Source organism: Chelmon rostratus, chromosome 12, assembly GCF_017976325.1.
Source record: "Chelmon rostratus isolate fCheRos1 chromosome 12, fCheRos1.pri, whole genome shotgun sequence".
NCBI lineage: Eukaryota > Metazoa > Chordata > Actinopteri > Chaetodontiformes > Chaetodontidae > Chelmon > Chelmon rostratus.
The window spans coordinates 6082232-6107143 of NC_055669.1; the positions used below are offsets into that span (position 1 = coordinate 6082232).

The following is a 24912-nucleotide window of genomic DNA, read 5'->3' on the forward strand; positions in this document are numbered from 1 at the left end:
CACCTCTGGCCAAGACAGCCCAATATTAGACTAAACAATGTAATATGCCAGACTTATTAATTCAAATTTAGTTTGAAATTACCTCAAAGGTAAGATTTTAACCTTCAAGAGTTAATAGATAAAAAGCCATCCCTTGCTCTATGTTTGAAAAATGACCAGACAGCATGTTTTACACAGGAGACGTCCATCAGTGGGGATGGAAGAGTTGGTCAGACTTCTTCGGTCAGCAACTCTCTTTACCCTTCACATTGCCTGGGAGTAGTGCTGTCATGCCCACACTGACTGATTTGGATCAGCGGTTCCTGAGAATTTGTCTTGACTGCAGAGGGTTGGGGAAACGGACCGTTCATCACCTTAATGGAAGAGTATTGATTGTGGTGCAGAAGCCCGATGCCCGTCTGCAATAGTAATGGACTTCCCGAGAATCACAGATGAAAAGGTATCAGGGGATATCCAAGAAGAGGGAGACACCTCCGCCCTGACTGTTAGTACTTTGTCATCTCTTTGGACTGTGTGCGCCTTCACTTTCTTTTTTTTTTGTCTATTAATATTTCCAGATGGAGAAATAAAAGCACACAAATAAGAGTGCAACATTGAATTATCAGCTTACCACGTTGCAAAAAAATATTCCATCACTCTCACTGTTGGTGGGGCTCACAGCAGCAGCAACATTTAAGACAGCGAGCTAAACAAGCAAAAAGAGGATGGAGAAGAAGAAGAATGACGAAGGTGAGAGGGGCGGAAAAGTTCAAAAGTTGTTCAATTATCTGACCAATTTGGAGGAGGCTTATCTGGACTTAATGAAGAGCAACGTTGGTCAAAGTTGTGTTTGTGTAAAATGTGCTATATAGGTTTTAGCGTATCACACAGGCAGAAAAGTCTGCCAAACATAAGCGCACCCAAGAGGTGCAGAAACACGCTCTGCCAGTCACTGCATTTATACTCTCTCTGCCTCCATTTTCATAATCACCCTCCTCTACCTTGCCAGTAGCCTCTCTCAAAATCACAAGTGAAACATAATGTGTAAGTGATGTGTACATTTCCTTCAAGTAATACATAAAGTGCTGAATTGAAATGCCCTTTAGTGTTCTCATTTACATAATGGAGGGACTTTCAATCAGGTATCTGAATCTGACCAACTAATTGCAGTCACTTAGTGTAGAAAGCAGTAAACACAATCTTTGTTGCTCTGGTACTTTAATAGCAAGTGCTTGTGTTGTGGTGATTTTAGGATTCACTGTCCTTGTCTACATGTAAGGGTGTGGACAGTGGTGGCAAAATTTCCTGCATTTACTGATCGTCACATGAACTGTCTATACAGTCTGTCACAATAAGCAACCCTTTTCACGTTACACATGGTGATGTTATCTGTTATTAATCTGAAAACATTGATCAGAGCAGCTTTAAAAAAAAAGTAATATCTCTCTCCAGTGTTGTCTGGATAATCCATAGAACACGCCGTCAACAGTTTTGTCGTGTAGAAAGTAGTTCCACTGAAAACTGCTGAAAGTGAGGTCAACGGATTAGCCGAGACATTGTTTCTGGGACATGCAGCTGCTGAATTTTGTAAATGTCATCTTTCAATACTGTGAGCACCTGATGAAATTCCATTCATCTCCATTGGACTGGGGCGGAAGTAGAAATTTAAGAGACAAACGACAAAATACGGCAAAAAACCCCCAAACTATCTGCATATAGTTACATACTACTGTGATAAAAGAGAAAATATGTTTGTTTGTTTTTTTGGTAATTTGAGTAAATCCTTAATCTATGAGTGTTCTTGTGCATACCACTGTTGTTTACTTGACAGAAATATCTGCAGGGAACATGCCTTTTCTCCACAGATTAGTGTAATCCCATATTCTGTGATCTCACATGTCAAAATCTCTGACAGCTGTCAAGGTGTGAGGGCCAAGGCAAGGGATGATGGACAACTGACTCATCCGCAGTGTGTGTTTGTGCGTGCGTGCATGTGCGTGTGTGTTATAGAGTCACGGCAGCAGGGCCTAATAACATAAGACTCTCTTAACCTCCATTCAGCTGTGTTTGACAGTCCCCTCAGTGATTAGTGGAACAAATATCTGCCTGTCGCATTACAGCTGTTGTTTTGGCGGCCTTTTGTAAAGCTTTCATGTCCTGCATGCTTTTCATGGGAGATCATCACATTATACGGTGTGCGTGTGTGCGTGTGTGTTTGTGTGTAGGTTTGCTTTAAATCGCTGTTATCTCCCCAGCATCTGTCTGTGAATGTTATTGTTTATAACCCATGTAGACCACATCACGATTTCCTCACCCGGATAGGTGGAGGGATTTTTTTTCATATTCACGTGGAAATTGCATTCATTTATATTGCTCTGTAAAATATGCAAATTGCACTTATACTGGCCCGTGGGCAATTTGTCTTAGTCTATATTGCTCCGTCTCCATCTGTCGGTCTGACTGTGAATCAAGCCATCAAAGTTTGTCTCTGCCTGCCATTTCAAAAATAGCTGAAACCTATCAATTTTAGTAACAAAGAGATGGATGATTCAGTCACAGTTGCATTTCTCACTTTCACAAGGAGCTTGTGTTTCTATTCTACTTCTGTGCCAGCCTGTTTCTCTTAATTCAAGCTTCCTTTACATACTGTGATTCTAGAAAAAGAAATTGCTGTTTTTCTACTTGATGTACCTGGACAACAAAGAAGCCACACAGCAAAAAAAAAAAAAAAACCCAAAACACATCATTTCAATATTAGACGTGGAAATCCATAGCAGGGCTGCACACAATGTGTTCCCTCTTTGATATAGAGGTGTTTTCATTTACAAGGCAAGTTGAGAAAGAGAACATTCCTAATTACAGCCCATCCCTATGGGAGTAGCTGCAAAAGGGATGAAGGGTTTTTACTCAAACACACACACACACACACACACACACACACACCTGGGATGGGCTCAGAGAACCTCAGTCTTCTTAGGTTGGCCACAAAGCAGTGCTAATGGAACTGTGACTAGTTCAAGTGCACTTTAGACAGTTGGACAGTAGGCGCAGAGGGGTGATTTCCCCACAGATCCGTGGATTTAAACTGGCAACCATGACATCATAAGCCCGGCTATCTAACTCTATAGTGGTTTAATAATGAGGTTTTTTTGTGGCTGGAAAACACAACTTGTTAGCAAAGTTTATGGACCAATTTATGTGCAAATAAAATGGGAACGAGACTGTGCATGCATACAAATAGCCCGTGTTTTGTAATTTAACATTTGTTGCTTTTCCTGTAAGCCAAAAAGGGAGAGTTAAGAGCAGCAGGATGAGAGGAAAGATGGTGAAAGGAGCCCTGTGCTCTTACAGACATTTGAGTGTGATGTTAATTATCCTGATGTGGGTCGAAATAGGTTCGTGCTGGCCCAGAGGGGGTAGGAGGAGATCATTAAAATCCGAGCTCAAACACACACACACACACACAGACACACACACACACACACACACTGCTGTGCTCTCACTATCACAAAGACACGCAATTAGACAGAAACTGATGTACCTGCTCAAGCATGGGAACCTTTTCACACGTGGCCACGCATCAGCGCGCATGCACGCGCACAAGGGCGTTAATCAAGCGATGCTAAATGTGGGTCAGCGCGGGTTGAACCACTGTGGCGTGTGATTAGCGCGTGATCATGTCATCATCACAGACGTAACTTGGTATACCGGCGGGGGTACTACAGCAATTAATTTCAGAGATTAATTTCAGTCATTTCAGTCATTTACTTTCCAGGGGGTAGTGGTGAGATTGCAACAGAATAGCTCAGCTAATTAAAAAAATATATAGAAATTCAGTTTTGATTTGAAAAAAAATATCCACATGTTGGCACAGCGGAGCTAAAGTCGACCTAACTTTAGTGAGCATTTGAGCACAGGAGGCTAAACATTTAGCTGCAAGTAGGCTAAAGCATAAAAAGGGAAGGCTGAAACTGCATGTCCTGTAACGCCTTCATCTTACCCATTGGCAAGCTGTTTCAACCATTTATTACTTTTTAGGTACTGCTAACCACATTAACAATTCAGCCATTTCTTTTCGCTTACTACCTGAACGGCGTGTCCTTTATTTTAGCTAATTAACAAATTTTATCTGCTTGAACATTATTTTAGCCAACTGTTTGAACTGTGTACCATTCATTTAGCAAGCTAACTTAATTTAACTGCTTGTACATTGTTTTAGCCAACTGTTTGAACTGTGTACCATTCATTTAGCAAGATAACAGGATTGAACTGCTTATCCATTATTTTAGCTAACTACCTGAACTGTGTACCATTCATTTAGCAAGCTAACAGGATTGAACTGCTTATTCATTATTTTAGCTAACTACCTGAACTGTGTACCATTCATTTAGCAAGCTAACGTAATTGAACTGCTTATCCATTATTGTAGCTAGCTATCTGAACTGTGTACCATTCATTTAGCAAGCTAACATAATTGAACTGCTTATCCATTATTTTAGCTAGCTACCTGAACTGTGTACCATTCATTTAGCAAGCTAACATAATTGAACTGCTTATCCATTATTTTAGCTAACTATCTGAACTGTGTACCATTCATTTAGCAAGCTAGCGCAATTGAACTGCTTATCCATTATTTTAGCTAGCTACATAAACTGCTGCTCCAGTATTTTAGCTATCCAGTCAATTGAGCCTATTAGCTAGCTGAAGTAAGGATAGCTAGTTGACACAGCTAAATGTTTTGGATAATTTAAATGGCTAGCCAAATGTATAAAACAGTTGAAATAGTTGGCTAAAGTCATGGATAAATATACAGCCTCTCTAACTGACTCCAACTAGTATTAGTAGCATTACTGCTTTATACGAACGCTTCTAGAGCATGATGGGTGGTGTTGGTGGAGTGAGTGCATCTGAGGGTTGCAGGGGTACATAAGGTAAGAAAGAAAAAATGTTAGGACCCACTGCTCTTCTGTAACCTAGGGAAATGAGCCCCACCTAAAAGCATTTCGATGTTGCAAGTGTTGCAAGTGAAGGGCTGCAAAATAGACTCGGACCTCTGCTCAGATCAATCAAACCTGTGATGAACTGCAGCCGCCTGCTATGACTGAGCACCGACATGTAGTTTTGTGGGATAGTTCAGCTTCACTTGCCCTCGGCTGGGACAGAAAAGGCACTTTTTCAGCTCGGTCTCTCCGCGCTTTTCCACCCTTTTTTCTCCCCGCTGCAGGAAGCATAAGGACGAGCGTCTGTCTGTCAGGGACTGAGCGAGGAGGATCACATTTTAAACCCGTGACCCTTCATAATAAAAGACAAGGCCGCTGTCCGTGGTGCTGAAATCACCCTGCCTGCCTGCAAACGTCTTGTTGCACAATAAAGTGACGCTGTTGGTCCCGGTTCATGCAGCAGCGGGAATTACACTTAAAGTTTAATGCAACAGTCGGGCCCGGGCAGCGATGAGAAAAACGAATTTATGTTTTGAAAGTGAACGAACGAGAATTAAGCCCCGACCCACCCCCGCACCCCCCGCGTCTCTTCCTCTCTCTCGCTCTCCACGAGCGAGAGAGAGGAAGAGAAAGGGGGGAGGGAGTCAGTTCAAGCAGGGATAATTAGAGGAGTGGGTCACTGTTGGGAGATTGCATCCGCGTTGAGGGGAAAAAGGCAGTAAAAACAAAGGGAAAGCCGCCTAATAATATCAGAGGAGGGCGATCAGAGTGGAAGTCCGCCACCATCAGCGCTGACGTCCGGCAGTTTCCTCCGGCTCGCAGCATGGACGAGCCAAGCCTGCGCGGACTCTGAGCCGCTGCCCGGTCCGGAGCGAGTGGAGCGGAGGGAGGAAGCAATGCTGTGGCTCATCTAGCTGCAGTGATTTCAAGTGGGATTGCTCCTTTTTCGATTCTTTTTTTTTTATGTTTTTTTTTTTTTTTGTCTTCCAAGTCGCCCGAGCAAGTGAGGAGAGCGCTGCCGAGATCAAGTCCACGTACGCAGGGAAACGGTAGGTTGCAGTTGTGTGTCGGGGGGGTGGGAGAAGCGGGGACAGTGTGCGCATGAGATAGTAACGCAGAGGTGCTCAGATGATGTTTGTCAGAGGATCCAGTTGTGTTAACATCATTTAGGATCACGCGTTTGATGTCACTGGATCCCAAATACCACATAAAGGGAGATTGTTTTTGTTTGTGTCGGCTGAACTCTCTGCAGTGTGCACTTCGGGAGATTACAACATGAAAGTGGAACAGCAGATCTGAGTTCTTATGTGCTTTGTCGCGAGGATTATATCATGTTGTAGTAAGTTGAAATGATTTGAAGCGTCATTATTTGACAGTCAGGCAACCCTGAAGGCACCCAAGCCCCAAAGTGAGAGTCCGCGCCCCGGCAGCACATCCCCTCACTATTTCATGTTAATGTGTGTTAATAGTTTAAAATAACAGTTCAAAATAAATCCAACATACCACTCATATCCAATACAGGTCAATGGCTAGAATTAGTCCAAAATGTAGTCTACCCTTACTGATATGAATTGGGTGGACAAAATATTAGAAACATCTCTCTAGCCTATAATGCAATGCAACAACAGCAGCAACCAGAGACCCCAAGTGGCACATTTCCTTATTATTATTATTATTATCATTATATTCCCCTTATTATCTCATGCTGATGGGTAGTAGTTAATAGTCTCTCTCTCTCTCTCTCCCTCCCTCCCTGTCTCTCTCTCTCTCTCTCCATCCCTCTGTCTCTCTAATGTACATACATACATTATTTAACCATACACACATTATTTCACATGCAGTACAAGGTCAAGGACAAACATTCAGTTATGATGCATAAGCAGGAACAATTTTCTAAAACCGCTTCAGTGAAAATTTAGGAGCCCTGGCATGTTTAACATACAGTGGCCCCTTTGTTAGGTACACCTGTGCAGTCTCACGCAGTCCACAGCCTTGCCTTAACATCTATGTTTACAAAGCTTATAATGTGGCATTACTGGCAACATGTAAATCAAATTATATGTTCATTATGGAGGTCACAGTTAAAGATGGTGATGTATTGGACTACATTATAGTGAGAGGTTTTTCAGATTTTTTACCCTTTACGTAGGACGTCAGAATATTAGAAACACCTCTGGATATAATGCAGTCCAGTACAACATCACCACTAACTACAACGTTCATGCTAAAATACAACCAAATTAACACCTCTATGGCAGTGTCAATAAAAACTGAACATCACAGGCATGGTAAAAGTAGATTTTCTTGCAGAACAGTATGATTGGCTAGCATTAGACAGCTGAGTGTAAGTATGCATGCATGTTAGAAAATAAAATTCAACATCACCACAAACTACAGCACTCCGAACCTCTCTGCCACCACAAAAACTGAACACTATATCCATCTCAAATGTTGGATTATTTGCAGGGCTGTTGTTTTAGACTGCATTCGCTTTGGAGAGGTGTACCTAATAGACTGGAGTCTACATCTACTTTATATGCTGTTGTGTTTTTGTTAAATGATCTTGCTGTTTCTAGTAGTAACACACAATTTGAAAAGGTGATTTTTAAAAAATATTTCAAAACAGATGTGTCACAATAGTAATGCTTTTCTGTAGTTTTCCCCATACCAGTTTCACCGCAGATCCCTTGTTTATTCAAATCACTTGGGAATATTAAGGTGATACTGTTGTGATGGGAGTGTATGTGAGTACAATAAGACCGCTGCTGAGCACAGCACACATCCTTCAAGAATCTGGCAGGAATATTACAGGACACTACGGGAGATGCCAGGAAGCATACAGTTTGATTTGGTTCACTATTCCATACTGTTTGTCCCTCCGGTGAGGCTGTCATGTTTGCTCATTCTGACTTCTAAGCGTCACAGTTTCTTCCTTAATGTCAGAGTTTTAATGCATGTCCGTCTGGTTAATTGCTATTCTGCCCATGCAGCAGAGTGCAGCCAAACAGGGGGCCCTAGAGAGGACCTCGTTTGTTTAACTCGGAGGGTGGGGTATCTGTCTTGTGTGGACAGATCCGTATGGACAAGTTGACTTCTTATGCCCGCAGAGATCTTGAATTTTTCATTGGCTACTGTCTGCCAGGCAATGATGAGCGAAATCTCTCTTGGCTGTAATTGTAAGCACCCCAATTCTGGCCTGACCTGAGAACAACATGGGCAAGACGGCAAAGACCAGCTGAAATAAGAAATGCACGAGAAAACAGAAGAGAGAAAAGCTGATTACTTATACAGTCTCATTATTTCCCGTCTATATGCAAGACTTGACAGATAACCTCAATACAGACAACATGCCACAGTGTAATTTGACATACATCTGACATCCATCACTTGCAGTCAGCAGATGCTGTCACTTCCATGGCAACAAAGAAGCATAATTTATGAGGATTCAGTGACTCCTTCTGCAGACACTACTGCACACCCAGTATTACTGAAATGCAATATAGCGAGATGATAAGCAATCGTTATCGAAGCATTGCAAAGCATTCATTTCATTTTTGGACTCAAATACACACACACACACACACACACACACACTGTTATTGCTGCTTGAGTAATACCTGCACTTTCAACTGAACTGCCATAAAAAGGAGTAATATTTACAATTCAGATTCACCCATCTGGAACATCAGGGGAAACACAACAAGGCAGCAGCTTTAAAGAAAACAGACTCAAATACAAATTCATTCATGTGAATACTTTTATTAAAACTGGGGAAAATATTAAAATGGAAGGGATTGTTCTGCTTCTCAATAGAAGAGGAAGTGACTCCCCCTCATCCATCTTCCAACCTGTCTGATCACATCCATCCATTACAATGTGAATCACAACTACTGAGCCACCGTCACATGTGTGTGTGTTCACTTTTGCCTCCCTGATTACTACACGTGCACAGGCAGTGACATATAAGAGTTAGTGAGCAGAGGTGGATTGATGAAAATGGGGCAAAAGAAATCTAAAAATCAAACCACTCCTTCTGCTCTGGCATAATCCACGGACTCATAAATTCTGCAGCCTGTCAGATGAAGCTACTGTGAGTGAAATTGCTCTGATCGATTATATCAACCAACCTTGACAAGCAGAATGGGCGGCGTGCATGTGTGCGTGCTCGAGAGAAACAGAGATTAGAGAAAATTGGCATTTGAAAAGGGGGCGACGCAGGAAATCATGAGGAAATACAGGAGTAAGTGTCAGAGAGGTGGTGTTGACAGAAACCTTCTTTTGAAATGAACAGGAAACACTGACAGTAATATTTCAGAAGGTGAAGCAGTTTACGAAACTGCTGCCAACGTGTTGACGAAATGCCTCCATACAATGAATGACACATATACATACACATGCCATGCTTGACGTCTCATTCACTTTTATTGGCTTTCTAACAATTTATCTCAATATAACTTTAAATGGATATTTTTGGAAATGGGCTCATTTGTTTTCTTGCCAGCAATCCCGCTCTTATGTGCGGATGGCTAATACGAAACCATAGCGAGCAGCTGGTTCACTTCACTTAGCACAAAGACTGGAAACGGTTGGAAGCAGCAAGCCTGACTTTGTCCACAGGTAACATAATCCACCTGAAATATTACTCTGCTGAGTCTCCACTCGTTGCCTGGCAACCTCACAGACACAACAAGACTCCAGGAAGTTGCTGAGTCTGGGATAAAAAAGTAGAACCAGAACTTGAAAATGTCTTACTTTGCCTTTGTTTTGGGTTTTGATGTACTGTGTTAACTAATGAGCATTAAATATGCTGGTTGACGTTTTTTTCCCCAGTATTTATGCTAAGCTAAGCTAACTGGCTGTTAGGACAGATATGACAGTGGTATGGATGCTCTCACCTTATGCTCATCAAGAAAACAAATAAGCATTTTTCCAAAATGAGGATTACTCCTGGCCATTTGGGGTATCATTTTCCACTAAAGAGCCCATTTTAACGCGTTTATAAGTTGTAACTAATTGCTTTATTAATGGTAAATAAATCCTCTACCAATCATTTTTAGATCAGTAATGACTGAACATGACGCACCAGATGGTTTGCAACACAAAGCCATCTGGGACGTCATCCATGGAAACTGTTAAAAAAAATCCTTGGCAGGTGATTGGATGGACCATCTGTCTATCACAGGCTAACATCAACCAATCAAAATAATGAACCACATGACGTAGGAGATCGATACTCGTGCCAATACCAGTTGGGAGGGAAAGAGGGAACACATGGTGTGTAGCCCATGGAAAAAAGCCTTCAGTGCCGTTCTTTGCCCTTCTTTCAGTGAAGAAACACTCTGATCTGATGCTGCAGCAATATCTACGCTAACCTCTTTAGGAGCCGCCATGTTCGTTTTCAAACAGCCACGCTGTTGCCACACCTAAACCACGCCCATAGCTGCCAGCAGTTCCTCATAAAACGCTGTGCTGAGGCCACAAACCCATAACTTGAAGCCTGGCAAGATGGATTCTTGCGTTGTGAATCCAGCTGTACGGTAAGCAGCAAATCCTGGATTGCCAGGTTGTAGAAATCCTTTTGGCTGCTGTTGGAGATGTTAACAGGATATTTATACAAGCTTAATAAGTTGTTAATGAATGGATTTTGGTTCCGGTCTTCTGCAGCCCTTTCCCAGAGGATAAATGTCACGCAATCCAATCAGTCAGAAGGATTTTTCATAGCCCAGCAACCCAAAAGCCTTAATAATTGCTTATAAGTGATCTGTAAGGCCCTAGTTATTGACTGACTAACCACTAATAAAGCCATTGGGCACTAGTTATAAATCATTTCTGAAGGTTGTATAAAAGTGGTGCCCAAACTGCAGAGAATCAATAAAGGTGTATGAGACTTGTGGCCATGTGTGTGTATTTGTTTCTTCTTTTCATTGTATTCAGGCCTCCAGCAAACAGACTGGTAGCAGCTTCATAAACTGTGTTGTCCTTTATAAAGGCTGCCTTATTAGAAGCGGTACCTTACTTGTATTGTATTTATTGTATCGCGATAAACATGTTCTCCTCCATAAGCAGTGTGATTTCTGTGCATGGGGCCTAAGTTGTCTTGAAGTCAAACATTTTTTTTTGCAAAGGTTTTGTCGTGCTGAGTCTGTTGGTTAGTCATGCGGATAAAGAACGGGATTTTAGAGAAGAGAAAGCACAGAACAACAACAAAGAAATTCTCAAGGCCAGAAGACGTTTAAGTCCTTTTTTTATGCTTTGAGCAACGATGATGTGACTTTACAATCACCCTTCCTGACGGCGAGTGCATAAAAGCAAATCTTGTGTGGAAAATGGATATTGATTATGCAGTCATGCAGTTGCCATTGTGCTTTTGCTTCACCATTATCAGTTGCAAATCAAATTCCTATCAGAAGAATTCCAGCACGAGAAGTTGCTGAACCTTAATAGACAATATATGTTTATTTTTATAAATAATTCTGCACTTGCCGCTGAAGCAGCAACACTTCTGTCCAATGTGCATGGAGTAAAATGTGTCATTGCTACCAAAGCCAGCCCTTAACGCATCAAATTGCCCCACACAAAACCAGAGTTTTTGGGTTGCTGTGAGCCTCCGTGCAGTTTATATCAATAACCTTTGAGCTTTTCTGCTGGCCAGCTTACATTCCCAACAATAGTCTCTACATCGCAGACAGACCTGTCACAGCAGTTTATCATGTGTAGATGCGAAGATTTATCGAGTTTGTCTCAGCGCAGGGAGAAGGGATGAGGGTTTTAGACTAAATGCTCTGTTAGGAGAGGTGGCGGAGTGCTGCTGCTTGGAGGGTGATTCTGCTTCAGGTAGCCTGACAGTGAGCTTCACACACACACACACATGCACAAGCAGACACACACACACGCGCTCGGCTATAAGCAACATGCACGCATTTACTTTGTTTCTCTTCAACACAGACATTTACAAATGCAATCCCAAACCCCCCTCCTCCATATCTGCTTTCATGTTGAAAATCAATGGCTGCGGAGCCCAGCTGGACAAAGTAGTAGTGGAAAAATAAAGAAATCAATGCAGGCTTATTAACTGAGCAGTGCTTCCTTCACCGCTGACACACAAAATGTGTGTGCGTGAGAGTGCGTACATGGCTGCCAGTTTGTATCTGACTTGGTCTGTGCCTCTGAATGATGATAGCTGCTGCTGGTTGAAGGCAGGATGTGCGAGTGCATAAGCATGTGTGCGTCTTCCTGTGTGTGTGTGTGTCTGTCAGTCAGGGTGTGTGTCGCTGAATGTTGGTGGCTAGTGCTTGTGTACAAGTGCTACTTTGCAGGCGTGCTCTGCATGTTTATGAGCGTGTGTGTGTGCGCTTGTGTGTGTGGTGGAGACTATCGCTCAAAGTCAGTGTGTTACTCTTGGGTTAGTGCCACAGCGTTCTCCCTTTGCCTTGGCCTCAGTCTATTTGTGGACAAAAGGATGCTCTGAGACAAATGATTTAGCACCTGTCAGTCAGAGCAGAAGGACGAGAGATGAGAAAAGAAAGGAGGTCAGAGATGGGGAAGGGGAAAATGATGGAGGCTTTCAGACAAACCGTGAAGGGAGCAGGGGAGTAAAGGAGGAGAAAGGCTAAAGGAGAGGAAAAAGTTCAAGTGGGGAGAAAGAGAGAGTTGGACTAAAAGAGAATTTACGATTTAGCTCTGGGTCATCACATAGCTCAAGTTCCTGTGAGCAATTTTCCCCAGGAAATGACAGCCTGTATTTCTGTTGAATTGTTTGCCTAACACCAGCTCACAGAAACTGTGAGCTGGCCTTCGGGCACAGACCTTCCCTCATAACAAGAGTTACCATAACAACAGATGAGGCCGACCTGCACCAGTGGCAGCACAGGGATGTGAACTTTGCTACAGCCTCCAGCACTCTGGCTGTCTGCTGTACCTCCGACACACCGACGCCCTACCCTCCTTGGAGAAGCAGGAGGGAATCAAAACAGCGCTGTGTGGAGAATTTTCCGCGCCGCGAATGTTTGGCCAGCCAGGCTGTGATTGTTCAGCAGAAGATGATTTGTGTGGGGCGTGAAAACAAAGTGCTATGTCAAGAATAAAGAGGCTATTGTAATTTCAGAAATGCCCGAATAAACAAACTCCGAGCTGCTCTGGAGTCCAGTGCAAAATGCTGTTTGCAGAGCCGCAGTGTTTGGATGCGTGTCAGGAGGTAGACGCTGACGCTGAATGCTGAACAGGCTTTGTGTGATGTGCCATTTATTAGATTTCCTTTGGCATTTGTTGACTGACATCTGCCCTGGCAGGTCTTTCCAGCGGCTCTCCTTTAACACTCATATCCACGTATGTACACAACCTTAGGCCTTAATCATCCTGTTGACACGTTTTCACACAGTCGATAGAGATGTATTGCTGACCTCGTTTTCTAAAACCAAACAAAGCAGCCCCCTCTATGAAAGCGTCGACAGCGCCGAGAGCGGTTTAGCTAACAAGCATCTGATTGTGCAGATTACGCATGTTCCGCGGAGGATTACTGAGACTGAAATGAACAAATTGACCTCTTACCACTGAAATCCCACATCAGCATGACAAAGGATGAGAGTCAAGCACACTGAGGGCGAAGTGAATCCGAAATAGCAGAGCGCATACTGTAAGACAAGTTGCAGTCAGCAGCGTTATTTAAAGAAACCGCTCCCCGAATGGTGTTTTATTTTTGTCATTGTCTCCTTCCTGTTTGCAGACCTTGATAACTCCATAGGTTATCCCCGTCTCTACATCTCATCAGCCCTGCACTAACACTGAATTTTGCCAGCGTTTGCCGCTCGGGCTTTTAAGAGACAGGAGCAACACTGAAATGAGCGGAGAAATGCATAAGCTATTTTCCCTACCTGGCAGGGTGTCATTTGCATTGATGTTTGGTCTCATATTCTAACAACAAATAACCGGCTGTGCATCCTGTTCTGTGGGTATTCTTAGTCGAGGGCAGGCGAGTGTCTTCCTCTCCGGTTCCCTTCTGACACTTTTCAGGCAAGTCAAAGCTATTTAAAAGTCATCTCACTGTGAGAAGGAACAAAAGCTCAATGACAGACCAAGGCCTTATTCAAAATTCAATTTTTGTGCTTTCTCTCCCCAACAATGGAACACATAATTTCTCTCCACGCTTGTTTGGAGAGCTCTAGAGAGGAAATGGCACGCTTTTGTTAATAAGTGTCTCTCTGTTTTTGCTGAGAGATGATTGAACAGCTTATGTAGGTCACATTGTATTAATCTGGCTGGCTGTCCTCTCCTAAATGCGCTCTAAATCAAACATGCCATATTAAAATCCAGTTCATTGCTCATTTGCTCAATAATGTAGTGTGGCTGCTCTGAGAATGACTCCTCAGCCACTGAAATAGTGATCCTGCTGCTTTAGCGTTTGGACATTAAATTACTGGTCTGGATTATAACGCTGCAAATGAGACACACTTGATATCAATCTGACAGAATAGTTCAAACACCCTGCACGCTGAATATGAGTCCCAGTTTATTTCAGATACAGGACCCTTACATCACTTAGCTGTAATGAGATCTGCGCGCATTCTAATAATTAATAAACTAGATGATCTCCAAATCATCCAGAGCGAGATGTAAATGCTGTCAATTATCCGTCTGGGTGATTCTGCAATCTTAAGAAAACCAGGAATTTCACAAGACAGACAAGCTTAATGGGCTACAGAGACACGGCCGGGGTGCACATGAATGTTTTATAACATTGTGAGACTTAAGATTGGATCAATGAGATGTGTGCTCCTCTGCCGGATGAAGGCTGTATAGAGCGAGGCAGGCGGCTCAGCAAGGCACAATAACATCTACCTGCTGTCACTGGAGCAGAGTGACGGGCTCAGTGTGACATTTCAACATGTATTATATCTCTAACCCTGCAGTATCTTCATGCGATCTGCTCCCGATGAACACTGCTGGGCTACATGATGTCGGACAGCGAGTCTGAGGCCGTTTTGATGTGAACAGCCGAGCGGAACAATAAATCCCTTCTGGGTTGTATGGAAATAAAAAAATGTGCATGGATGAGTTGCTTGGTGATGGGTTTATATCAAAGGGAGATATTGCTGCAAGGTGCAACAAGCAGCCAATGCTGAGGTTTTCTGATGGGATGATTAGGGCTGGCTACCACTTGAGATTTGCTTGAAGGGGGTAAATGTGCTTTCTGAGATTATGGGGGTCAAAACCGAGCCCCTGTCTTCGCTGCACATTTAGACGTGTGTGTGTGTCTTCCTAAGACAAAGAGAGAGACTGAAATGGGGCGAGAGTGTGAGGGTGTTTGTGCATGCATTAAAAAGACAAGAGAGAGGTCCTTGAGGCAACCTGCACATCTTTTATCACATCTTTAATTAATTGAAGCCCATAATAGAAGCTGCTGCAATTCCACTGAATAGACGCAGTTGAATGGGAAACAGGCAGGGATGCGGAGATACTCTTATGTTCCGCTGTTTTTTTTTTTTTTTTTTTATCAATCCTTCCTCACCATTTCACAATTATCTGCTTATACAACATAAATGCAGCTACTGTCAATCTTTGCTTTGGCGATGCAGTGCAGTTCTGTGAGGGGAAGAAGGTTTGGTGTTGCATTTGAATGATTGGTGCTTACTTTAGTCTCTTCCTCCGCCTTCTCTCTCCAGGTTTTGTCTCTGGTCCACTATGGTCCTCCTGTGGTTCTCCAGACTCGTCCTAATCATCCTGGCCTGCATCCCTCGAGCATCTCTGGGATGCCCCTCCGGCTGTCGCTGCTACAGCCTCACAGTGGAGTGCGGATCTCTTGGGCTCAAAGAAATCCCACAGGGTGTCTCCTCTGTCACCGAGGTCAGTTGGGCATGCAGCGTTAAATTAGGGCACAAGATGCCCCCCCCTCAGTGCATCAGTGGTTTTGTATCAGTTGACTCCCTCTCTGATCCATTCTTATTACCCTGAAATGATTGTGGTTAATCAATTCGCCGTGACCCTCTTTGATGTAAGCCTGAGGGAGGGGCTGCGCTGCTGCCTGTGTAATTATTCATTCTTGCTCAGAAAGTGACTCTTGCGCACCCTCTGATCATCTGTTGAAAAGATGTTTAACATTACACCATCTTTTCCTCTTGTGTTCCCCCCCAACATTACTGCAGCTCATGAATATTAATGAAAAGCACATCCTGGATAAATTGTTCCATTAACCTCAATCAGCAGGTCTATCTCGTCAGTCATGCTCTACCTCATGGCCTGTGTTTACGACTTGGAAAACATCGCCAATGAATGCACATTACCAATCAAGCAAACGGACATGCATTATGGATCAAACACACGCGCTTGTGTAGCTCCAATCACTCAAACATTTTTTGTTTGAAGATATTTGCTGACAAGGTCTGTGATTTCTGCAGCATTTGGCAAAATAACTGAACCACTAAAAAAAGGGGAAAATGCTGCACAACTCACTCTGGCTACGGTTACATGCATACTAATATTCCAAAATATTCCAATTTTATACGGGTCACGTAAACAGCATGTTCTGTTTGGATAATCTGAATTAGGCCTTATTCCGAAAGCAGCATTTTCTGATGAAGACATGAGATATGCTGATATTATTCAGGTTTAAGGAGCATTCTTTGCACACCTATACAGTGTTAAACCCCTCCTCCAAACAGCAACTGTCCAATCATCATCATCAATCAATCAATCATCAGTCTGAGTAACTGTAATTAGGCAGCCGCAGACGTATCAAGCTTTGCATTTCTCTACATGTTCATGCAAAGTGCATGAAGCTCTAAGAAGAGCGACGCTCGGTATCTCAAGAGTTTGGAAGGTGGCGTCTTTTTGTTCTTTCAAGCCTAAAACACAAAAGCAAACGTCTGTTCCAACATAAACCGCAAATGCTACCATGTTACTACCTAAAGTGCAAAACATTATGTCCAAATAGCATTATGCCCAAAAGCAGTGGGCATGTTTTTAGGCTGAGCTTTGTGGGATTACAGGATAGATTATAAAAATCCCTGTTCGGGACCGACACATCCACTGTTCCACAACTACATCAGAATTTAGAGTAATGATAGCAGCTCAGTGTTTGCTTTGGGGAAGTTCACACTCCAGCAGCTCCAGCCAAACGTGATAGCATCGCATTTGTCAAAGTCATGTCTTATTCCTCACATCCTCAGATCCTTCCCTCTTGTAAAAGTGAAGCACACTGTTTGAAAAAGTGAAAGATAAAGTATAGCCAAAGTCTAACCACTGTAACGCTTGTCCAAGTCATTTTTTCAATTCAAAGCTAACGTAAGCAATAGCCTACATTTATTTTTTTAAACCATGCTATGGGGTGAGCTAGCTCTACACTGAAATACACAAGGCCACCGTTGTATATATCACATGAATCAGGAACTGGTAAGGATGATGATATTTTGCCAGTTTTTTAACATCATGTGAGCAACCATCAAGTCCATATTCAAGATCTTTTCACAAGGTTCTCGTTTTGAAATGTGTCACATGGAAACGTCAGCTAGCTTCTCAGCTGACTTTAAGCATTAGCATTAGCTTGCATTTGCTAACTACATTTATGAAGTCTAACGAGCTAACGAGAAACCTGATTTTGATTACCTCTTTGAAGAATCAAAGACCTCGTGTTGCTGGGGTTAAGAAAGAGTCAGTCTGGGTTTTTACACACGGCCTCGAGCATGGAGAAACACACCTACGTTTTAACATTAAACATGGGTATCAGCAGGTTTTTGAATATGCACAAATATGGCAAAGCTGACCTTTTCAAGAAGGAAGTTGAACCAATGAAAGAGCAAGGCTGTGTTCATTAATCAGAGTATGCACAGCTGCATGTAAATGGAATATTAGTGGAATATTCATTTCCATTTGCAATGTAAACATCTTATTGGGCAACGGGGCAAAAAGCTGAATATCCAAGCAGCACTGGTTTCTTCTTCATTATTTTTCACTGCGAAAAGTGTTCATGCAGTAAAAACAATACAGCCAAAAATCCCCAAAGTTGGCAGGAGGGTTCAAAATTCCATCCTCAAACAAGGCACATAAAATGACAATCACTGACCTCAAGGTGGCGCTGTAATCAAAGATGATGTTTTTGAACTCATCTCTGAAATGGCTTGGCTTAGAGAAAAAAATATTTCAATTCACTTTTTCTTCATTTTCTTTAGTGCCAAAGTCAGTAAGTCACCTTTGCCTGGAATCACCAGTTTGCCATGCATGTGTGTTTTGTCAATTAAGAAACAAGCATTCAAATCCTTACAGTCTGCTTGGCCCCCGATCACTGCCGCATGGGCCTACATTTGTATTTATTACCATGGTCCTGAACTAGCTCATTTTCACATTGTCTGTAATACCTATATTTGCATTTGTCCAAAGCTCGGCCCAGCCCGTGGGTGCAGATAGCTCTGCAGGTGGCCCTGTTAATGTAATCTCTCCTCATGGCTGAATTTTGCTGCCCAGTGAGCACAGCACAGCAACAGGCCAAGCTCACTTTCTTGTACTAAACAAAACACCAATTCAAACATCACATCCACTCTACAATTTTCATTTGCACTGTCTCCCCTACAGACCATCTTCCTCCAGGACAACACTATAGTGCAGATCCGTCTTCAGGACCTGACTCGGCTGGGCAGCCTCCATTACCTCTACCTTCAGAATAATAGCATCTCAGCTCTGGAGCCTGGGGCATTTCTCAGCCAGGGCCAGCTGCTGGAGCTGGCCCTCAATGGCAATCTCATTCACCTGGTCACTCCAGACATGTTTCGCGGTCTGGAGCACCTGCGGATCCTGTACCTCGCTGGGAACCAGATCACTCGAGTGCAGGACTACACTTTTAGGGGACTGCAGGTTGGTGAGCTGACATATAGGAATGGATGGATGGATGGACAGCAATGTTTAATGCTTATTTTGTTTTAAGCATTACAAAAATGTTCACTGTAATCCCTTTTGGTAAAGTGAAAAAGCTTAGCCTTTGCCAGTAAAGATAAAAAGCTATTCTAATATGGGATGCCTTTTTATGGCTGATATAGAATGACGCCTGCAACTGAAATCAATTCATGACAACATGTCTGACTAATCCACACCATACAGTTATACGGTACAGATTGAGTCAGGTGGAACTGAGTCATCCAGTCTTTACATTTGACATTTCTCTCCCTCCTCCTTTAACTTCAATGTTTCACACTTTCCTTCCCCTGCTTCATGTCTTTTTGCTGTGTGCAGCGTCTGCAGGAACTCCATCTCCAGGAGAACAGCATAGAGCTGCTGGCGGAGCAGGCTCTGTCTGGCTTGTCATCTCTGGCCCTGCTGGACCTCAGCAGAAATCACCTCCGCACACTGGGAGCGTCATCCCTCAAACCGCTCGTCAGCCTGCAGGTGCTCCGTGTCACAGGTAGGCAGAGCACGGACGGAATTCCTACAACTCATTATGTCTTAATGTAATATGTCAAAATCAAATCAAAATGCCTTGAAAAGTGATTCTATACTACAAATTCGAAGAACTGACACTGGACAAGAACTGCAGCAACCTCAACCAACAGACTCATGTTAATGACAATTGAGTGCCCTTCAACATATGCTAAGCATCAAATGTTTTCAGCCAACCATCAACCCTTAATGAGAAAAAAAATCAACCAAAGACACAATTTTAAAGAACAGATTGAAGGAGCGGTGTCTGAAAAAGGGACCTCCAATCTAGGACAATGGGAGCTCAAACAAAGTATAAATTATCATGAGCAAAATACATCTGTTTACCAAACAATAACACCTCAAGGTCCATTAAGCAGCTCTTCTGGTGTTTTCAATCCTACCACATTTTCATCATTAGCAAAGCAGTACTTTTTAGTTTTAGTTTTTTATGGAATTGTAGACTTCTCAGTATTGGCTCAAAAGTTGGGGCTCCAAGTTAATACCTGACCTTGCAAATAGTAGTTGAAAAAACAATCCCACCTCAAGGTCCATTTAGCATCTTTTTTGGAACTTTCAGTCTTATCAGATGAGCTTCAACAGCAGATGGCTGTTGGTCAGCTTCAACTGTGATGCTCTGGGTACCTCTCGAGCATCAGTTTTGCACATGAATGGCTCTGTGGTCAAGTTAGCAATAGTTAGATAAAAACAATGAGCAATGTGTGGATAGTGTTGTGAAATGGTTGCAGTTTGGTGAGGTTTAGGAAACATCATTGTTTGCCTTAAAATATGTATGTTAGCCACATAAGTTATGTTTATTCATTAACAAAAGAAATCAACCTTTACTTCTGCTTTATATATATGATATGAACCCTGGTTTTCTGGGTGAAAGTCCTGCGCTTGACTCACCCAGCCACCCAAACCTCTTCTATATGTAGACTTTTCTCGTTCTTCATAATACACCATTTGACGTGTTGGCAGTGAGACTGGGCTGTCTATTGAAGTCTATCAGACTTCCCTGCACGTTGAAAAATGGCACTAAAGAGGTACACAGTGCCTTAAAAAGTGACCCCAAGGGGTCCTGTGATGAGTTGGGAATGAGAACAAGTTGCAGATCAAGTTTGTCATGGAATATCAAATCAAATCAAATCAAACTTTATTTATATAGCACTTTTCATCCATTTAAAATGCAACACAAAGTGCTTCACAAGATAAAAGAATACAACAACAGAGAGAATAAAAGCATAATATGACAGACAATATCCCACTTCCAGATATACACACATGCGCTCACACAAACACTCACAAAACACACACACACATACACACACACACACACACACACACACAGTGCTGAGACATGGCAGGGCACTGAGGAACCATGTGAGGAAACACCTATGGGAGCCATCCACACTGGGAAGCGCCACAGCCTGCGGCCACCGGGAGGGCCGCCACAGAGACCACCCAGACGCCGATGGACAGGGGCAGACTCCGCACTTAATGCAGAGCCACCCAAGTCCCTCGGGCCCAGGCGGCCTCCAAGCAACGGCCCCCGTGGGCAGACCGGGCATACACCCCAGTGTGGAGGCCCCCACATGAGGAAACACTGAAGCTAGAAATTAAAAGACTAAAGAAAAAATAAATAAATAGATAAATAACCAAATAAATTAAAGATAAAAGCAGGTATAATGCACAAAAATCAGAAGCTTTAAGAAAGTTAAAAATGTAGAGGAAAAATAGACAAATAAATAACTAATAAATAGTAAGTAATAAATAAAAGTAATAAGATTTTAAGATGTAATACTGATAAAGTGCATAACTAAGAACAAGTCATAAGAAATATAAGAAGTAAAAATAGCATAATAGAAGAATTCAAAGTTTAAAAGAGATCAGTAAAGGCCAAACCAAAAAGGTGAGTCTTGAGCCTCCTTTTAAAAACATCAACAGTCTCTGCAGTCCTGATGCTCTCTGGCAGGCTATTCCATAGTCGAGGGCCGTGATGGCTGAATGCAGCCTCCCCGTGGGTTTTTGTATTAACTCTAGGAATAATTAAAAGTCCAGTGCCGGAGGACCTCAGGACCCGTGAGGGTTGATATGATAAAAGCATGTCAGATAAATAAGTGGGCCCAAGACCATTAAGACATTTAAAAGCTAATAAAAGAACCTTAAAATCGATCCTGAAACACACAGGGAGCCAATGCAGCGATTTTAAAATCGGTGTAATGTGAGCCCGCCCTCTGGTCTTCGTCAGCACGCGTGCGGCTGGAATAGCAGATGTTCATTTTTTTTCTGAGCACTTTAATGTATTCTCATCCATGCTGGCCCAAAAGTTTGGGTTCAAAGTTCATTCTTGACCTTGGAAACAGCTGTTGACACCACACACTTGGTTTATCTGTTTCCCTTGTCTGCTTCCACTCCTGACCTCCAGAGAACCCATGGCGCTGTGATTGTGCTCTGGGCTGGCTGAGAACCTGGATCAGAGAAGACGGACAGCGTCTGTTGAGCTCTGCCGAACAGCGTCGGCTGATGTGCTCTGAACCACCTCGCCTCTCCCACCTCAGCCTGGTGGAGGTTGCTCCCAACAGCCTGGTCTGCATCCCCCCTGTGGTGCAGCTCGAGCCCAGCCACCTGACTGTGCGACTGGGGGAGAGCCTCCGTGTCTCCTGCCAGGCCTCAGGATACCCTCAGCCTCAGGTGACCTGGAAAAAAGCCTCCCATGGCAAGCCCCAGTTATCACCTCGAGGCCTGGTTCAAGAGCTGGGACCCAGTGGTGAGCTCTTCAGACCTGGGGCTGGAGGAGTGGTGACGGCCCTGCCAAGCAGTGGAGGGATCAAGGCTGGAGGTGGTGGAGGAATCCAGGGGCTTGTGCGCGGGGCTGAGGAGGGTGGCGAGAGGGACAGCTTTGATCCAGACACGGGCAGCGGCATGCTGTTCCTCAGCAATGTGACTGTAGCGCATGCCGGGCGCTATGAGTGTGAAGCCTGGAATCCCGGTGGTGTAGCTAGAGTTACCTTCCATCTGGCTGTCAACATGTCCTCTTCGTCATATTCATCTCACTTCTGGCCTCGTTTGAACACACAGTCCTTCGTTTCCTCTTCATCTAACTCCTTCTATCAGCCAGAGGTTCTGGATGTCAGCCAGGAGCCGCTCTATGAACAGGACAGCATGGACTTCAGTGCTCTGGGCCCTGCTACGCAGACCGCCATCGCTGTTGGCATCTCCTTGCTGGCGCTCACCGCCATTCTCCTCTTGATTATGATCTACACTCGTCACCAGCAGTACCGCAAAGAAGAAGGTGGCTCCTACTGTACCAGCAAGGAAGAGAGTATCCTCTACGTGAACGACTACTCTGATGGACCCACCACCTTTGCGCAGCTGGAGGAGTACCGCGACGACCACGGACACGAGATGTACGTACTCAACAGGACCAAGCCTGTCCTGGGCTCCACTTCATCCAGGTGTCCCATGATGAGCGGGTTTGTCCAGCAGAAAGGTATGAAGGAGGCTCTCCTGGACCACGAAATGGTGCAGACACTGACCAGATCAGGAATGGGGCTTCGCAGAAACCCTGCAGACGGAGGAGAGGGACCCCTAACAACAGACCCAGAGGAGCTCTTCCTCAGTCAGAGTCTTCTCTTTGGATCACAGGTTGCCTACGAGATCCACTGCTAAAGGGTTTTTAACTGTGTTTTAACATGAAACAAGACGTTGATGGACTTAATTAAAGACATTAAAGGAAATCACCTGCAATGATTTGAAGCATCATATTGTTATGTGGTCTTCAAAAGAGGGGTGAGCGTCAGGTAGTGGTTGCTGGGGTAAATCAGCTTCTCAGATATCCTCAACTGATTGATTGTATGACATTAAGCTGGGTCAGTAGGATGAACAGTGATAATTAAAGGGAAAATAACAATTGAACCGTACATTTCTGTCCCCAAGTCAACCCTTTAAAAAAGTTAATTATACGTGGCAAACATTACCAGAAACAGTTAAATGTGACCGTTCGTCTGAATCCTGAAGACTGTGCAGCACATAGTGGCAACTAACAATATGGATTAAAACGGTGATTCATATTTTGTACTTTTCTTTTCTTTTTTGTTTTGTGTGTGTTGTCAGCGTTTTGTGTAAATATGATAAAGCTAATTCTCACTGTGAAGTGCCGTTGTTTAGTGGACCCTGTTGCATTTCCCATTAGAATTAGACCTAAACCGATGCTCTTAGTGAAACTGCATTGTCATTACTGTATGTGTGAGTGGGTGGATTTGATAGAAGAGGTTCCTTTGAATGCAGCCGCTATTTTTTTGTTTGTTTTTATAACATATCTACCACAGCATCGTACAACGTGTTCCTTGATGTTGACGCGTCATGTTTTTTCTACATATTTGTCGCAACACTAGAACAAGGGATTAACATTTCTGTTGTCTGAAACTAACTCTGTGGCGGAATTAATTCCATTAACATCAGTCTGTAACAACCATTCTAATGTGATTATTGTACATTTTGTCTTTGGTTTCTACATAATAAAATGTATTTTAAAAGAGTCGTGTCTTTTCTTACAGGGTCGGTTCAACACAGCTATTCTGCTAATTCTATCATCAGACGGAATACTGAAAGAGCTTTTTGTATTTCTCTGTTTTCTTATTCTTCCCTCGAGTCCGTGACATGTAGGTGAGTGTAAAGGACGGGTTTATATGGAGAGGCTGAGGCTTTCAGTCACTGTGTAGAGCTCAGTCTGTAAGCGGTCCAGGGTTCAGAAACTCTTATTCTTTCCCTTTGCTGCTGAGCATTGTAGCATCAGGTCTGCTTTCAAAGCTACTTGTGGGCTAAGATAGGAGAGTGCGATTGGAAAAGCTTTTTGAAACACCAAAAAATCTGTGCTTCATCCCAAGACCGAGAGGAGTATTGACACTCATTCACATACGGTCAATAATTTTAGAAAATGAGATTGTATGGATGTATCCTAAAAAACTTAAAATGCAATGGTTATTTGATGATAATCCAATAAGGAACTACTGAAAGGCATCAGAACTGGTATTTTATTAATAATACTGCCTGTCATGGCCACTGTGATGTATCACTGCCATACCAGTTAAGTGGAGTAAAACAACTGGCAATGCACCTTTAACCTGTTTGCAATGGAAACTTGACAGACCATTATGAACACAGAGATAAGGTACCCCAATGATAGTCCAGGCAAGTTAAGATGGAATTATGTTTCTGAGAAGATGCACGTAAACACAAGCATGAAGGCTTGCAGAGGAGCTGGCAAATTACGATGTTTGGAGGGCTTGTGTAGTATAATTATATCTTGAGTCATCCAGGCGCAGCGACTTTCTGGAGTCGCTCTGCGCAGAAGTGCTGGGTGAATAGATGAACTATTGTAGTTGCTGTATGTAAACCCCCCGCCTCTCCCAGACAAAGAGGATGGACAGAGGGATGTCTTTGATGCCATTTCTGTAAAAGCTTGGCAGTGAATTTCAGGTGACACTGTATGTACATTTTCAGCAACAGCAGCCTCAGAGCCGACAGCTGAGCTAATACCTGCGACAAAATTAGAACATGTCCCCAACACAAAAACGACCTGACCGAAGCCCAC

General features: G+C 43.2%; 1 protein-coding gene across 1 annotated transcript; it reads left to right on the forward strand.

The window, feature by feature from the left end:
- The first annotated feature begins 704 nt into the window (after positions 1-704).
- lrrc24 (leucine rich repeat containing 24) lies at positions 705-23046 on the forward strand. Its single transcript, XM_041948910.1, has 6 exons — positions 705-729; positions 5911-5968; positions 15578-15758; positions 18480-18758; positions 19134-19302; positions 21745-23046. Exons 1-6 carry the CDS (start codon positions 705-707, stop codon positions 22986-22988), a joined length of 1956 nt encoding a protein of 651 aa, XP_041804844.1. The 3' UTR covers positions 22989-23046.
- Positions 23047-24912: the final 1866 nt, after the last annotated feature.

Excerpts from the sequence above, each read along its gene's own strand:
- lrrc24 (XM_041948910.1), top strand. The coding sequence starts at position 705 with ATGGAGAAGAAGAAGAATGACGAAG. Across the intron at positions 5,969-15,577 it reads TCCACGTACGCAGGGAAACG|GTTTTGTCTCTGGTCCACTA; the intron begins GTAGGTTGCAGT and ends TTCTCTCTCCAG. Across the intron at positions 15,759-18,479 it reads GTGTCTCCTCTGTCACCGAG|ACCATCTTCCTCCAGGACAA; the intron begins GTCAGTTGGGCA and ends TCTCCCCTACAG.